The 17,630-nt window shown below is 42.8% G+C and overlaps 2 protein-coding genes across 3 annotated transcripts in view; one reads left to right on the forward strand and one right to left on the reverse strand.

Annotated features, from left to right (window-relative positions):
- Positions 1–244: 244 nt before the first annotated feature.
- On the reverse strand, positions 245–5,856 carry MRPS7 (mitochondrial ribosomal protein S7). Its single transcript, XM_053297211.1, has 5 exons — positions 5,512–5,856; positions 3,549–3,740; positions 2,610–2,673; positions 1,843–2,010; positions 245–706 (listed from the first exon to the last, which is right to left on the reverse strand). The coding sequence occupies exons 1-5, from the start codon at positions 5,586–5,588 to the stop codon at positions 485–487; spliced, it is 723 nt and encodes a 240-aa protein (XP_053153186.1). The 5' UTR covers positions 5,589–5,856; the 3' UTR covers positions 245–484.
- A 7,161-nt stretch (positions 5,857–13,017) lies between these two features.
- Positions 13,018–17,630, forward strand: part of GGA3 (golgi associated, gamma adaptin ear containing, ARF binding protein 3) — a 54,903-nt gene continuing 50,290 nt past the window's right edge. Inside the window, exon 1 of one of the 2 annotated variants that reach the window (XM_053297204.1) lies at positions 13,018–13,137. In XM_053297204.1, coding sequence (XP_053153179.1) covers positions 13,098–13,137 — 40 coding nt within the window. In that variant the 5' untranslated portion in view covers positions 13,018–13,097. The remainder of the gene's footprint in view (positions 13,138–17,630) is intronic. The other variant, XM_053297205.1, reaches the window with a different exon arrangement.

Below are 17,630 nucleotides of genomic sequence, written 5' to 3' on the forward strand. Positions count from 1 at the left end.
TCCATCTTTATTGCCATTAACATTCAGCTCAGCTTCAAACCAGGACACCACTAGAGAACTCTTCACTAGTAATACAGAAGTCTAAGCTGCCTTGTTTACAGCCCCCTCAAAATTTTGTCTGAAACTTAAGGAGACTTTTCTGCATTATGAACAAACCCGCTGACTGCAACAAGGCTAGAATGCTATATAATGCAAGCAGAGATGCACATAAGCAAGGTGTACTAACTGAAGGCCACACAGGAAATGGAATAACCACAAATATGCTTTATGTGAGTCAGAAGAAAATTAAAATAATAATAAAAGCAAATCTCCAAGATTTTCTTTTGGACAATCTCTTTAGAGGGAGAGAAGTCAGCTGAGAAGCTTGCTGTAGTCTTTCCAGACTGGTGATAGGTTAAGAAAGGTAAATGGAATAATGTTCTTTCCCTGCCTTGGAGCAGAGTCTCAGGCATCATATGCAGCCTCTGCGAGCATGCTGTGTCCTCTAACACCACCGAAAGTGAGCAAAGGCCCGGTTAGCCTCAGCCATCTTGTGCATCTCGTGCTTTCTCTTTATTACTGGGCCTTGGTTGTTGAACGCCTCCAGCAGCTCTTGAGAGAGCTTTTCAGGCATAAATGTCCGCCTGTGTTTGTGTTCCCTACACTCAGTGATCATCCACTTCATGGCTAGAAAGCACCGCCGGTTGTCTTTCAGAGGGACTGGGACCTGTAAGAGGGTGGGGAAAACAGGGCTGAATATACTTTGACAAAAACGCACCCTAATACTGAGCTAAAGAAATGTAAGTACCATGAATAAGCTTATTCAACACTATTTATTCTGCATCTAAAATTTTGGTTTGAGCCTTGAATAATCCCTGTTGGATCATTTTGGGCAATTATTGCTGTACAGAAGTCAAGGGGCAGAAACTCCCAAATCTCTGGAGGCATTAAAAGATCTGGTCTTATCCTACCCTACTGTGATTTGAGACTTAAAGGGACACTCCTCAATAACAGCCAACTTTTTTTTTTTGCAACTTCATGAACTTTTCAAAGTAAAAGTTGAAATTCTCAGGAAGTGTCACGTTTGTGTGTAGAACATTTACTGTATGCCTGTACATATATAGAAGGCCAAGACTATTTAAGATTTCTCAGTATCTTTGAAATAATTCACAAGAAAAATCGCTAATCATTTTGCTATAGAAAGTTGTGTCGCAATAAGTGACCAATGAAGTTGCCTTATACAGAGTCAGACCACTAATCCATCTACGTATTTACCTGAATCCAAGACAAGGTTGTTTCCCAAGTTCTTTCCTGTTAATTATTATTATTATTGGGGTATGTGGGGGTGCTATCTTAAATTCAGTGTCCTCTTTCTTTTGGGCAAGTACAGGTATAACTTGTCTTTAACCTCTCTTTTAAGGCATCACCATAAATTCAGAGTCACCTTCTATATGGGTAAATACGGTAGCTTAGGAATATCTAATACTCATTGGCAGGATTTTTCTCAGCCCTACCTGGAGATGTCAGGAATTGAATTTTGGACTTGCTGTATGCAAAGCATGCACTCTACCTTTGAGCTGCGGCCCTTCCCTAGTAACTCCAATTGTCTGACTCCACTTGCAGCACAGCAAAGTCCTGAGCTACCTAGAAGGAAGCAGAAGAGGCTCCTCCTACAATGTTGCTCTGACAACAGCTTCTGTTAATTCAATGGAACTGTGGACTGCTAGGCCTCTTCATGCTACGCCATGTCTGTGCTAACTGTTCTAATGTAAGGCAGTCAAAGTTGGGTTAGATGGATGTTGATGCCAGTGTCACCACTGTCTCCATTCCTGAATGGCCTGGTGTCCTCTATCTCTAGCTTACCTGGTAGGTTTTACCTCCTTTCTGTACGTTCACAAGCCCAATGACGGGTTCGCAGTTTTTCAGTGCCTGATGGAAGATGGTGTAAGGGTTGCACTCAATGTTTTCTTTCTCCTTCTCAGAGGCTCCATGGTACTTTTCAAGCTGTTTCCTCTTAATGGCTTCTAAAGTCTTAATTAATTGCAAAGAAAAGTGAAAGTACAGGGCCCAACTCCTTCTGTGAATGACTCCCTAAGCAACAGGATTTACTCTACCTCAAAATGAAGTATATTATCCATGTACAATGCCTTGAATTTAAAAACAAATTAACGCAGATTATAGTATTTGAGAAACCCTCACTGTACAGAATCCCAGCCCTTGAATGTTCTTCCTGGCAACTGGAAGCCTGGCCCAGGCTCAGCAGCAGACTCTGCCTTCAATTTTTTAAACATTCCTGGCAACATGAGAGCCTTTTTAAAAGGTTGCAAGCCCCCTAGCCTAGACCGGATTTAATGCTGAAAGCCAGATTCCACAATTCGATGCATAATCATGCAGCACTTCCCTTGTCTATACAGATAAACTACAGAAGTTACATATTATTTGTGATATTTGCAGAATAGGGAATTTGTTTGCAAGAGCCCCAATAGGAAGAAAGTGACAGGAAATATTGCTATGTAGACGACACACGCAAGGCACTTTCTATATAACCTTTAAAAGAGGAATCCTGCTCCTCTGCCACATTGGTAATAATCAAAGAAAAGCATCAAAAATCTGAATATTAAATTTCTTACTTGATTTATGAGGGATCGTGCCAAGATTTTATTCCCTCCTTTCATCATCATGCTAGTGAATTTGCTGTAATGAGAAAACATAAATGTGATTTTACTGGTATGCTGTGTATCATTACCAAGATCCCAACAAATAAACTCTGCCATTACACTACTCAACCGTTATGGGATTTAGGGGACGCACAATGATTACGTAATATCTATCTCCGGTGCCCCAGAGATATTCCTTCTAGATGGGAAGGCCTACAGCTATAATGGCATGTGTGGCAGTTTGCTCAAGGGCTCCCAACTTGTGCTACTGAGGTGTGTTACCTTCACTATAAGGTACTGTGAGGTGGGGCCCACAGCACTGTGCAGCTATGTGGCTGCTGAGTGGATGACAGCACCCAATACAGATGCAGGCCATGACATCACCAGGAGGCACTTTTACTGCTCTGACTCCATGCAACACCCTCAAGTAAAGTCCTCCTTCCCCACACAGGGGAAGGTGATTAGTGCTGGAAGCTAGCATCTCTCCAATAAACCACTTCATGAGTCTCTAGCCCAGAGTGGCAAAGAACATAAGAGCCAACAAAGAGAGTGAGACCACAGTTCAAGCTTAGCATCGCTGACTACAACCAGCAAATGCTTGTAAACAGGGATACAAGAACTGGGGGAAGTTGGGGGAAGTTTTGCCACCACATCTACTCTTATGTCTCTGTCTTCCTTTTCTTCCCAAAGGAAGTCTAGAATAGGGAAGTGAAAGGTAATATAGCTCAGTTATGATAGATCTGTTGCTGTACTTTGTAGAAAATTTATAAAAGTTTACAGGAACACTCTGGATCAATCCATCCAGAAATATATCCATCTGAGTTGCCCTATGAAATCACTGAGACATTTCCTTGTTAAACTGTAGACATAGCTGCAAGAACTAGATCTACCCATAGAGAACAATTTTCAGACCTGATCAATGGATCATAGAAGACAGAACTGGTGACATTGCCAGGAGCGGCTTTTATGGGATGAACTAATTTGTGCTCCTGTTCAGCTTTTTCCTCCTCTGACATTTGTCCTGGAGGTTTGTGATATACTTCTTTGTCCACTTCTGGCTCACGGAAAATGGGACTGTATCGGCTCCACCTGACCTGGGTCAGCCTACAAAGGATAAATGAGTAAAAAAATAATTTTGACACAAACATCTTCAACCCCAAGTATAGACTTCTACATGTGAATCTCCATCCCATATCCAGTGCCATAGAGGCATGAGGATCATTTATCACATTTTCAGCCCAGTACTATGCAGATTTAGGTGTACCAAAGGTCATTTACCAGAATGGGCTAAAATATACCCAACTCTGCAGGATTTGCCTCTTCAGAATCAGAATCAAGCTTTATTACAGTCAGAGACCAGCATAAAATTACACATTAAATGAAGGTAATACTGGAGAAAAGTTACATGTTGATAGAGGTGATTGCAAATATGATGATAGCTATTGTGAAAAGGCTAAAATTTAAAATAATTACAATTTAAAAAGAGACAAGCTACTAAAAGGAAACAAGCTACTAAAAAACTAAAACCGCTAAACATACTTTTCCATAATAAAATGCATAGAAAAGATAGAAGGGGAATTAAAATAGTAGTAGTAATATAGCTGAAAATGATTTCATATGTGGTAATGGTTAGAATAAGTTGGACTATTACTAAAAATTGTAAAGTTACACGGAATTACACTAAATGGTAAAATACACTACAACACACTAAATGGTGAAGTTACACTGCATTAATTGAATAAAATATTATGCATTGCCATGGTGCAATTAATATGATACGAAGAATATGGAGGCGAGTGTTATCAGGACTCAAATTAGGGGAGCCCATCAGCTATCATATTTCGCCGGATGCCAATCACAGCTGCACAGAACTTGCCAACGATCCTTGTGGTGGTGGTGGGGGTTAGAGTCAGTGGATTTGCCTCTTTAACTTTCATATTCATGAGCAGGATGGCTAGAGTGTGACTAAAGGGTAGTTGCCCCACACATTTCTATACATGCTTATGGATTATAATATTCTGCATGGGATTGTTAGTATGGAACATGAGATAATCATCCCAGATTAAGGTGAAATGCACAGGTATTATTTCAAGCAATTTACTTAAGATAATAAATTATACAGGGTTGTATCTAAAGAAAGAAATTAATGGGAATTAGTCATGACTAACTTTCTCTGGCTACAACCCACAAGAGTAGGTCAATTTCCTTAGTTTGCATAACATTTCCCCAAGAGACCATCATTATCCCACCACACAACAATTTAGAACTGGGATGTGGACAATTCACACAATTATTTACTTTGCTCCTTCATCTTATGAGGGGCATATGGCAGTTCCAATTCCACCATATAACCCACCACTCCACTTCTCCCAATGGCAAGTAACATAATTACACCATCTTAGTCACAATAATAGATACATTTCACCCCTTCCTCCCACACACAGCTGATAAAGTGGGCACATGCTTTAACTGCTGCCTTATATGTATTTAGAACCACCTGAGTGTCACCTTAAGTTCTACGTGTGTGACACACACCTCCTTGTACGGCATCCATTCTCTGTCTGCAGCACACAGTGGTCTGGAAAATACAAACGTATCTGAATGGGGCTGGGGGATGAACGATCACTTTGGGAAGACCTGGACTAAATGGCCTTTCAGTCATTCCAACTCTCTTGTTCTAAAACTGCCATACTGGCATTTCAAAAATAAGAGACACCCTGGGAAGGTACAGTGCCTACACCAAGGATGCATAACGCTGCAGGAAGCTAAAATATTCAGTACAGTTATTTGCAATAAAGATCAGACGTTCCTATTTCTATTCCACGTTACCCGTACAAATCCTTCCAACCCCTGCTTTGGCGTTCCCAAGGCTTACCCGGGCAACCAGGCCTTCCAAGGGCCGTGTAGCCGCTGTCCCAAGACGCCCAGTCTCTCCACCACGGAGGCAGCCATCTTGCTTCGGACTTCAGGAGGACCTCGTCGAGAGCTGTCCTAAGATATTGCCTGAACAATCGTGCGGTACTGTCTTGCAGGTGCTTTGGCAGAAGGCGTCTGCATAGCAAACCTTTGCGTACCAGATGTGGTTGTAAATGAGAAGAGAAGACGGAACCAGATTAATTATATGGCTTATATATTATTTCTCGTTGCCAATTTTAAGCCCTCCATAAGAAAGCAGCGATTCCTTCTTCCCAATAAGGAGTTCGATAGACAGACTTTCATAACATTTTTGTTTTTTTTAAATATGGCAGCTTGTCAAGTCATAGCGTTGCAGAAATGAGAAAGGTGCCTCTGCAAAATGCTCTCTTTCATAATCTATTCAAAGCACAAGAACCCGTCCTCTTTTTTTATCTGGTCAGTCTAAGTACATCCAATGGCTTAATCAGTAGTGTAGTCACAAACTGAGCTTCATTCTGCTACGTTCATTCTACGTTCTAGGGTTCCTGGGCTACCCGATTATTCTTCCTCGTGTGATGTAAAGATTGCTAAGGTTTGTGCAGCAGACTAGGAAGAATGAAGGTCAGCGAAAAGGGGGAAGTCTTGATTGCCCAGAACGATTGTATGAGGAGGTTATCTCACTGTAGTTAAATGTGCTAAACAAATGCATACTTATTAGGTTCAGCGTGTCCAAACGCTTGCAATAACAAAGCCTATTCCAAACACAGAGAAAAAGTCAATCCAGTGTGACAGAAGTGAAAGAGACACATTTATTTTTTGCACCTCTTATTCCAGAACACTGTAGCTCTCCAGAATAATGGAAATGTTTTCTCCATACTTTTAAAAAGATTAAAAAAAAAAAAAGATTTAAATTTCAGTACAAACAACCACCTCCTCCCTTCCCACGTCACTGTTCATTCTGTAATAATATTTACACTATAATAATCAAGAACAAATCACATATCTCCATTAGTATACATTCTCTTGCAAACGTAGTGGTTTAATATAATCAGATTGTGAATTTATGCATGATTCAAGTATTCTATTCATGGTCATCGGCTTCCTAAGGAAGAATTAACAGTGTCATGATAGTGTCCCAGTATGGATCTGTATATCAATGTTCTTTATCATATCTTTGTACATAAGACATGACCACTACAGCATCAGCATTGCATGGTATGCAAACATATATTAAAATAACATAATGAATAATAGAGCAATCTTTATATCCTAATAAGTAAACATAATGGGTAGCATCCAGATTAATTAGTTATGATTAAGCACCATTGAAATCAACTAAATAAGTTACTCAGGAGGACTAACAAGTCTCACTAATGTCAATATACCTTAATCATGACTAACTTAGTCTGGATGCTGCCCAATTACTCTAGTTATTTTTTAATAATTAATACAAGTTGGTCTAGTCAGAACTAATCTGCCTACTTTCCATTCACTATCCCTTTCACTATCCCTAGAACAGTTGCAGGGGAGTAACAGCAGGAGAGAGGGCATGCCCTCAACTGCTGCCTGTGGTTTCCAGCGGCATCTGGTGGGCCACTGTGCGAAACAGGATGCTGGACTAGATGGGCCTTGGGCCTGATCCAGCAGGGCTGTTCTTATGTTCTTATGTTCTTAACTAGACTAAATTTGGTCCAAATCGGTTAGGAGTTTACAAGTTAGCCCACTTACACCTCAAATATTAATGCGTGTGACATCTTGAAAAGAGGTGGATGACATCATCACAAACTATGCATTTGAGGTGTCCCTATGTGCAGTATTCTCTCTAACAGGGATTCCTGGATGTTGTTGACTACAACTCCCATAGTCCCCAAGCAAAGGCTGTTGCAGCTGGGAATGCTGTGAGTTGTAGTCAACATCTGGGAATTGGTTCAAATCAGTTAGGCAGTCCACAAGTTAGCCCACTAGCGTCTCAGATGTTTACACGTCCACCATCTTGAATCGGGGTGGATGACATCATCACAAACTATGCAGTTGAGGTGACCCTGTGTATCACTCACTACAACTGTACCAAATTTGGTTCAAATTGGTTAGACGATTTACAAGTTACCCCACTTGCGCCTCAATTGTTCACATATTTTCCATCTTGAATTGGGGTGGATGACATCATCCCACACTACACCACTGAGGCATCCCTATGTGTCTCTACAGCTGTAGCAAGTTTGGTTCAAATCGGTTAAGCAATTCACAAGTTAGCCCACAAGCACCTCAAAAGTGTATGCGTCTGCCTTCTTGAATTGGGGTGGATGACATCATCACAAACTACACTGTTGTGGTGTCCCTTTGTATACCTATAACTGTACCCGATTTGGTTCACATTGGTCCAGGTATTGTGAAGTTGATAGGGGATACACAGACAGACAGACAGACAGACACACACAGAGAATGCTGAGTGATATCATAAGCCTACTGGAAAGTAAGCTAATAATGGTCTTAGGGCTAGTACACAGATATCATCATGTGGAAACATTCTCTTTCAATAAATTCAAAATTGATTCCATTCATGTGTACTTTTCTCAATTGCTTTTACCTGACTTAAAATGCTTAAAATGATAACCGGCAATCTATTCATTGCTTTTAGTAACCAGATGCTTCAATACTATTCACTTAATGATGGATTTTTAAAAAAATTATTATTTCTACCAACATTTTTTTAACTACCAACATTTTGGCTGCAGTCAACACACTGGCAACCAAAATAATATTGTTAGAGCTATGTCTTAATTCATATCAATCAAGGGTCATCTGGGGGCAGCATAACATTTATGTTAAAACTCTCCAACTCAGACAAAATTCTTAAGCTAACCATACCAGCCTGATACTTTGCATGCTTACTGATAAGTGTGTCTCACTATGTTCAGTGGGGTTTGCTCCTACCTGAGCGTGCATAAGACTGCAACTTAAAATTTTCAGTTATCACACTAAAATGCATGACAAAAAATACAATGATAAAGAGCTGCTCTTACATTTGGGGGAAAGGGGAAAAAAGTTGGCATCGTGCTCTGAACTGTATTGGGCTGTCCACATCTCAAAGGATGGAGCTAACCAGACTATGAAGATCTCCAGAAGGATCTCTCCAAACTGGGTGAATAGGCATGGCAACAAAAGGGCACATGAGGTTTAGTGTAAAATGATACGCACTGGAGCATTCTAACCTAACTTCCTGTACACTGATGGTGATAATGGTGGTTATTAACTAGGAAAAATAAGTTGAAATCTGTGATGGTAACAAAAACTTCAGCTCAGTCATTACTAACTTGTCCTACTAATTTCAGTGGGACTTCAATTGAATAAAGTAGTCAGGATCTCAGGTGACTACCACACCCATTGTGTGGTAGCTGTGAAAAATACAAATTCCATGAAAATAAAACTGCCAGTGTTTTAATCAGCACTCTTACCCCTGGACTTCAGCACTGAAGACCAGGGCCTCCAAATCCTCCTTAATTTGACCTGGGTGGCATTGGCCCACCACTGTGCCAGGCGGTCAGGTGTGACCTCTGCTTTAGACAGAGTGGGGAAAGAAATGTGTGTGATGGGAATATGTTAAGTTGCATGTTGAAATTTTTCTGCTAGTGCATGTTTGCATAAATATACCTGTTTTATATTCTTACATTCTTGTGAGCTCAGTTGCTGTTTGAGCCCTCAAGAACCCGCATGTTAAAAATACTGCGTGTGTCATGGGGTGTGTGTGTGGGGCCCACTCCAAAGCAAGGGGGCCCCTCCAAAGGCCTTTAGGTCCAGGCTCCAAAATTACCTAGGTACACCTCTGGTTGTAATGCCTTTATATAAATCTCCGTGCAGCTGCATTTGGAATACTGTGAACAATTCTGGTTGCCTCCCACTTCAAAAAAGAATGTTGTAGAGCTAGAAAAGGTACAAAGAGGAAACCCAAAATGGTCAGGAGGCTGGAGCACCTCTTCTGCAAGGAAAGGCTGAAGTGTCTGAGGTTATTTAGCTTAGAAATGAGATTATTCAAGTGGGATAAGATAGAAATTCATAAAAATTATGTATGGCATGAAGGAAGTGGATAAAAAACTTTCTCCCTCTGTCATATTAGAACTTGTCATCACTCGGTGAAATTGACTGGCAATTGATTCAGCTGCAAGAGTATAGCTACAACAGAACAAGGGGCAGGGAGGGGACAAATGTCCCTGGGCTTGGGCCCCTGAGGGAGGGGCCCCCGGGCTGGGTGACAGCTTGGTCTTTGCTCTCCCCCTTGTGCCTCTCTGAAGAAGAAGGCAGGGTGCAGGGGCCCATCTACTGAAAAATAAGTGATAGCATTTGCTGCTACAGGATGTGGTGATGGCCCCTGGCTTAGATGGCTTTAAAAATGGATTAGACAAATAATGGAGGATATCTGCCTATCCTCCTCTAACGGAGGAAGTCTATGAGTAGCTAGAGGCCACATGATTGCTAAATAATTGCATTTCCAGATTCAGAAGCATTATGCCTCTAGTCACTCCTTGCCAAGTAGGACTACTAACATCATGCCCTATTTGATAGTTTCTTGGAAGCATCTGGCTGGCCACTGTGGAAAACAAGCTGGACTTTAAATGGACTCCGGCATGATCCAGCAGGGCTCTGCTTATGTTCTTACAGAATTCAAGCGGTGGTCTGATCCTATCTTGAGCAAGTCATACCTTTGTCAGCCTCTAGATAGGTCAGGTCACAGATCCTTTGTGCTAGGTCAATGAACTGATAGGCAAAAATCTAGCTTGAAGGGGAATTTAGCAACAAGTGAATGGGCTGATGATACAATATGGTTGGGAGGTACTCCCATAGTAACAGAAAACTGTTATACAGTCTGTATTCTGGGATAAGGGATGCCTACTCATGCTGGCAACCACAGGGGTACTCATGACTTTTCCCTCTCTCTTATTGTCAGAAACATCCTGGATGAACTACATTGCTTGTTCAATGTTGAAGCAGTTGCTTCACACACATAAAAACCACTTTTTAAAAGAGATCCAGTGATGTGTAGTAGTGGTTAGACTGAGTGTCAGAATAGAGCAGAGAAACCCAGGTTCAATCCCTGCTTAGCCCTTAGTCACTGGGTAACCCTATCTCACAGCCTAACCTCTGCCTCACAGAGTTATGAAGATAACATGGGAAGGAGTCCTTTTACACCACCTTGAGCTCCTTGCAGGTATTTGCATGCAAATCTGTATGCATGTACAGTTATTTCCATATTGGGGCGATTTGGACAACACTTTGCCGACCCAACCACACACAGTAAGGATGTGTGTGTACCATGAGCACACATGTCCTTCTCATCCTCTGGGCATGCCACAACACTTTCCCCTAGTTGTTTGGGAGAATGGTTAATCTGAACTATTCCTTTCGTGCAGAACGGCGGTTTGGGTGAAACACCCCCCATACAATTAACTTATGGTGCCCAGGCACACTAGAAGGAGGGAACAACAGGCACACTAATTGTGCAAACGTGTCATTATAGCATGTGGTTGGACTAGGGTTGCAACCAGGGACTTTTATAGAGGAGATGTGACTACTTTGGGGCACAAACAACCTTTTTTTGCATTAGGAGGAATAGAGACTATTTGGGGGACCAAACAACTTTTTTTGCATGTGTTGTGGTGTCTGAAGTTCTGGGGAGCAGCTGGAACATTTTGTTAACTCAGAACATTTTGCTCTCATTAGCAGCTTCTCTTCCTCTGTCTCCTTCCCCTTCCTACTGACCATCCATCCAATGGGGAAGCCAGAGGGGAGGTTTGGCTTTCGTGGCAGGTTGCAGTCAGAGCCACGTGATGCAGGAGCACGGATAGGTGGGCCTGACAGGTGCAGCTTGCTTATTTATTATGGTAGTGGTGATGCTGGCAGCGAAAAGTTAGCAGTTAGTTCACTAGCTTTACTCAGTTAGTTAACTAACTGTACTCAGTTAGTAGCTACCCCCCTGCTGAGTAAAAAGGCACCTTTTAAAGCAGGTGAATAAGGCCCGTTGCTCTCTCCATGATAAATTCACCACTTTAAAAGGTGCCTTTTTATTGGCTGGTGCCATTGAAGGAATGCTGTGCTAGGGTGGGATAAGGCCCATTGCTCTGTCCTTTAGGGCCAGGGGAGCATCTTGTTATTGATTTTTATTTGAAAGCCATTGTGAAACCTTCTATTGAAAAGCTGCATATAAATGTTTGTAGTTGGAGAACAGTGAGCAAGTGTGAGACCGTGCATATACCTCTATGCCGGCATGCAAAGAGGCTGGCTTGTCAGCTAGCTGGCTGCCCTGCCTCAAGCCAAGAGGTGAAGTTGCTGGCCTGGTTGGAGAGAGCAGCCTGGGTGACCCATAGGAGAGAAGGACAGAGGACTGGGTGTGCGGTAAACCTAACCAGGAGATGAATGTATGGTGAAGAAGCAGGGGCCTTGAGAGCTCTGCATCTAGACAGCAGACTGAACAGACATACAGCTTGCCTGGTCATCACCTTCACAGTGGTGAGCTGTATTTATTCTCAAATTATCTAATTTTTAACAAAAGATGCATATATAATACCAACAAACATATGCAATTTTTATGCAAAGTGGAGATCTTTTGGACGAAAAGCACTCTCTATTTCCACTTTGTTGGTGATGGATATCGACTTTTTTCACCATCTGGACCTGGCAACCCTAAGTCATACCTGCCACTGAAGTATTATCCAAAATGTTGAACGCATGTGCAATAGTACACTTCCTATCTGTAAACTGTATTTCAGAGGGCCTGTACCTAGGTTCACTTTTAATATGAACGCATGCACACAGGGGTGTAGCCAGAGGTGCACCTAAGTAATTTTGGAGCCTGGACCTAAAGGCCTTTGGAGTGCCCCCCCACTGCAAATTAAGCATCATTTTTTAAAAAAATGTAAGTTCTTGTGGGCACAAACCACACCACCCAGGACAGACTAAAGAGGATTGGGGGGGTGCAGGTGATGTGCAGGCCCTGGACTTCAGCCCTGAAGTCCAGGGATAAGAGCATCTCTGTCGTGTAGTTGAGTGGATGCGTTCAAAGAACCGGGGGGGGGGGCAGCTCCTGAGGACCCCCAGCTCCACCCCTCCCTATTTTCTCCATTATCTCCCTCACTCCGAGGGGCCCACCAGGGAGAGGGGCAAAAGTATGGGCCCCCCTCTCCCCTAGCTGCGCCCCTGCATGATGTCCAGTCCTTCACACAAAGATATATCCACATTGGTGCACAGACACCTGGTACACCCATAGCACTGGATGTGGAATAGAGCTTTTGGATAAGAGGGACGAGGTTACAGCCAGGGGAGCCGAAGACTGAAGCAGCTCAGTAAAATGACAGGGTGAGCAGAGGTGCATAAGGGGGGGGGGTGGTGCTGCTGCTGGAGGGAGGGAGGGGGCAGGCAGGCAGGCAGGCAGCCCCTCTGGGTCCTCCCCCCCGCCCTCTGCCGCCTGGGCCGGGCTCTGCTCGTCCTCGTCGGCGGCGGCGTAGCCTGACAGTGACTGCGCGCGCGGGGGGAGGTGGCGGCGGCGAGGGCGGAGCTTCCTGGCCGGCCGGCAACATGGCGGAGGCGGAAGGGGAAAGCCTGGAGTCCTGGCTGAGTGAGTAGCCCCCGTCCTCTCCTCTTCCGCCAAGCAGGGGGGCGGCAGCTTGACGCGACCCTTCAGAGGGGATAAAACAAATGGGGTGGAAGACGGCCGGGAGCCCGGCGGAGGGCAGCGGGCAGGGTGGGCGCACACCGCCCCCGGTGGGAGCGTGGAGGATGGGGCAATGACAACCCGCAGGGGAAGGTCTGGAGGGAGGCGGTGGGGCAGAGGCGCCCGAAGAGCACCCTGGACAGAGACTGGCAGCTGTGCGGGACTCCCTCGTCTAGAGACAAAGGGCGGGAGGCCGAAGGCAGGCGGGCGGGAGGCGGAGAGGTCCTGTCTCCCGCTGGGGAGCACAGAAGCTCCTGGGCTGCTTCTCTTCGTCTAACTGCCCCGAAAAAGAAAAAGGGGGTCGGCGCAGCTGCTCTTGACAGACAGACTCTGCGTCAGCCGGCATTCCCTTTTCTATTCCGCCGAGGAAGGGAGAGAATCGCTGCTGCTGCTGCTGCGTTGGGTTGCTCTACCTGTGGCTGCCGCCTGCCTCTGCCCAGTCTGTGCCCCCACCCCGTCCCCCCCTCTCTCACACACACCCCTTCTTCCCAGCCAACGCTGGGTCCATCTTCCAGATTAACTATTGCAAGGATCACTTTTTGATTGCTGTTCCTATGCGCACCTTCTTGCATGTAGCTTCTTGCCTCCCGTGCCCCCTCGCTTTAGGCCATACCGGATAGAGGATTCACTTGACTCCAAACGTTTGTGCCCCATTGAGCCTCCTTTCCTTCTAGAGGATGAAGATGCACACTTTGCTGACTCCACTAGGACTCATTTAAGGCCTACACCTTTGTTGTCAGTATCTGCCCCCATGTACCTTTAGGTAATATTGTGGATGTTTAGGAAGACTACCCACCTTACCCCAACCTGATCCATTCCTTCACCCTTCAACACCTTTCTAAGTCACCTTTATGAAACTCCATTTTAGGGAAAAACAAAAATCTGAGCCATAATGACATAGTGTGAACTATGAGTCAGGAAGTCCCTGATTCCAATCTCATCTCCATTGTGAACTCACCAGGTAACACAGGGCAAGCTGCTCCCTTATTAGCATATCTGTAATATGGGGATAACACTTGCCCATCTTACATGACTCTTGTAAGGACTACTCTGATATTGCCTGTGACACTCTTTGAAGAACTGAAATGTGCCTTATGTTATCTGTATTCTCCATCTCTTAAAATGTTTATGCTCCCACTCTGTGGCCAAGTCATGCCCCTTCCACCCACTTCTCTGCTTCATTCTCATGTTGTTAAAATATATCATAATTAGTAATACAAATGCAGTTAGTCATACATATTTCCTGTGTATGTGAGACACTTCCTCTGGACTCTGGCAAATTATGTGCTTGTTTTGTAGCTCCAATGTGTGCTTACAGTCTTTCTCAATATAGGCCATTCCTTAATTGGCTTGTAAAAATTAGATATCCTTAATTATTCTATTTTGGCTAATTTAACCTTCTTAAGATAATGTCCCAGTTGTTTCTCCCACATTTACAGCAGAATCCTATTTGTGTTTTCTCAGAACTTAGACTCGTAGCATTCAGTTAGGCTTTATCTCTAGTAAGTGTGTTTAGGTTTGTAAATATTTTTCCTGTAATAAATACCTGCCTCTACTGACATCTTTGTTTCTCTGCTCTCTCTGTCCACCCAGTTGCAGCTTACCTTCTTAGTGTTCAGTTTGCCTCTCAGTCTTCCATTTTTCTCACTTCCTGTCCATCTGTCCCTTTTAGAGTGTTCTTTGCCCATTGCAAAGAAGTGAGCACCTTCTCTAATATGGATCCAGCAAACATGCGCTTGAATGAGCAATGCACTCAGACCGAGATATCTAAGCAGAAACTTAGAGCTGCAATTGCAGTGGACACAGACAGCCTGAAATCTGGCCCCATTAACCTGTGATTCATTTCTAAGAGGAGAAAAGTAATGAAATCCTGTGTACATTATCCTCTTCTAAATAACTGGTTCCTTCTCTTTCCCACCTGCTTTCCCCAATTTCCCCTTTGAGTTGTATTCTCAGATTTTCTAATTAAATTATATTCTCATATATTATATTCTCATATATTGGAGAGGAGAGCTGGTCTTGTGGTAGCAAGCATGACTTGTCCCCAAAGCCAAGCAGGTTCTGCCCTGGTTGCATATGAATGGGAAACTTGATGTGTGAGCACTGCAAGATATTCCCCTCAGAGGTTTCAAGTTCCCTCCCTGGCTTCTCCAAGATAGGGCTGAGAGAGATTCCTGCCTGCAACCTTGGAGAAGCTGCTGCCAGTCTATGAAGACAATACTGAGCTAGATAGACCAATGGTCTGACTCAGTATATGGCAGCTTCCTATGTTCCTATGTTCAGTCTAGACCACAGTTAGCGTTTTACATTATAAAGGAGGTAACATACTAGAAATTTTATTTTAGTTGAAATAAATGGGCGTAAGGTTTCTTACTTTAATCATAATAATGATTAATATAGTACTTTAGAATGTTAAATGGGCTTCACACTGTTATATCAGTAATCCTTACAACAGCCCTGTAAGGTAGGTCACTGTTGTTATCCCCATATTGCAGATGGGGCCTATGGGTGAAAGGGCTTATTACAGATGGATGGCTAAGGCTAAGAGAGAGTGGCTTCCTCACAAGTGCGTAGCAGAAGTGAGGTTTAAACTAGGAACAACAACAATTTATATACTTCTTTTCAACAAAAGTTTCCAAAGTGGTTTACATAGAGAAATAACAAATGAATAAGATGGATCCCTGTCTCCAAAGGGCTCACAATATAAAAAGAAATATATGACAGACACCAGCAACAGTCACTAGAGGTACTGTGCTGGGAGTGGATAGGGCCAGTTATTCTTCCCCTGCTTAATAAAGAGAATCCCCACGTTAAAAAGGTACCACTTTGCCCATTTAGCAGGAACTTCCTAGTTCACAGCTCAACCTATTAGCCACTACAATAGAGCAGCTCTTTTAAGACATTTCTCCAAGAGCAACTGATAACAACAGGTGGTGATAACATTTCTTTATTAAAATTACATTGCGGTGTTGGACGGGTCACAAAAAGCACAGGATCGAAAGGCAATACCATTTGCTTAACAGTCATCTGCTGAAAGAATATGCAAGTCTCAAGTGTCAAAGATCTCCTCTTCAGGATAATTCTTTGGCACTCAAAAGCTGGTGAAAAGCTTCTGTTTCATCAGCAGACATTCAGGTATAAAACATAAAACTGAATCATACTGCTGTTAACCTTTGTTAAAGGCAATACCGGTATGAGCCACAATAACTGGATCACAGAAGCCTAAAGCCAAAAGAGACAAACGACCTAGCCAAGTGAAATGTTTCCCAATGTTGTGCATTTAGTAATCCTGCTTCAACAGTTTTTGTTAAGTTAGGTAAGCAGGTAGCAATTTCTTCAACATCAGGGGGAACACAAGAAATATGTTGTGAGCTGGAGAGTTGCCAATAATTTGCCTGTTTCTATGCACATGGTATACAGTAGTATTACTGTAGTGGATACCAGGTGGGGCCTAGTGAGCATGTAGCACTTCAGTTATAATCCTGGTGAAACACTGAACGTGTGCATAGTCATTAGACTGTTTTTAAGATGTTACTCAGCATGAGAATTTTATTTGCACTTAAATTTCAACAGTGAATATATATGCCTGCAAATATAATACTGTCAAAGGTAAATTAATTTACATACATGTTGCACTAATGTGTATTTTTGACTAAGATCTAGTAACTTTTTTCAAAGTAAGGAATCAGGTGTTCAGAATAATGAGAATTTCCTAGACATAAGGCACAGAAACATGTATTTAGGGCTATCACAGATCATATATGCTTATTCATCACTTGATGATTGCATGATGCAGATGATGACTTTGGTAGTGTGAATGAGCTATCACAGATCAAATGCCACAGGTGGACTGTTCATATTGGCTAAAGTACAATAATTTTCAGTGGAATCTGTTCCCACAAATTCAGCTATGACTCATCAAGTGATGAATAACCAAGTGCTATGTTAGAGGGAATAGATTATGCTGCTGTTGGCTTGTCGCTTGTGGTTTAGTTATGTTTTCATTTGTCAGTTTATTTTTAAAAATTTCTATTTAATTTTTTTAACTACCTTGTATGGGGAGATGGAATAGAAGTGTTTTAAAATAATTTTTAAAAACTGTTTGAGCACTGTTCTCTGTTCTCACACTGTCAAGTATAGGTTTACAAACATGCAGGCTGAACCTTAATTTTTAAAAGAGAAAAGCTAAGTTTCTCTCTGAGTTTTAACCAGCATCTCTGGGCTAATCATAGTGCATTTTATTCTGATCTCAAATACATTGGATGTCATATTTTCTTATACAGGTGCAGCACTTACACATGGAAGAATCTCCCTAGTGCCCCTCAACTTATTGTCCAGGTCATGGACATGCACACTTGGCATGCCTGGATGTTCTAGGAAATCAGTGGTCTGTGCAT

This window comes from Hemicordylus capensis, chromosome 2 (assembly GCF_027244095.1).
Source record: "Hemicordylus capensis ecotype Gifberg chromosome 2, rHemCap1.1.pri, whole genome shotgun sequence".
In the NCBI taxonomy this organism is placed as follows: domain Eukaryota; kingdom Metazoa; phylum Chordata; class Lepidosauria; order Squamata; family Cordylidae; genus Hemicordylus; species Hemicordylus capensis.

What these genes read in the sequence shown, in the direction of transcription:
- MRPS7 (XM_053297211.1), bottom strand. Translation starts at nt 5,588, where the DNA reads ATGGCTGCCTCCGTGGTGGAGAGACTGGGCGTCTTGGGACAGCGGCTA. An exon ending in TGGAAGGCCTGGTTGCCCGG is followed by an intron (nt 3,741 to 5,511) that starts GTAAGCCTTGGG and finishes TATCCTTTGTAG; the next exon opens with GCTGACCCAGGTCAGGTGGA. An exon ending in TTCTATGATCCATTGATCAG is followed by an intron (nt 2,674 to 3,548) that starts GTCTGAAAATTG and finishes TTCTCATTACAG; the next exon opens with CAAATTCACTAGCATGATGA.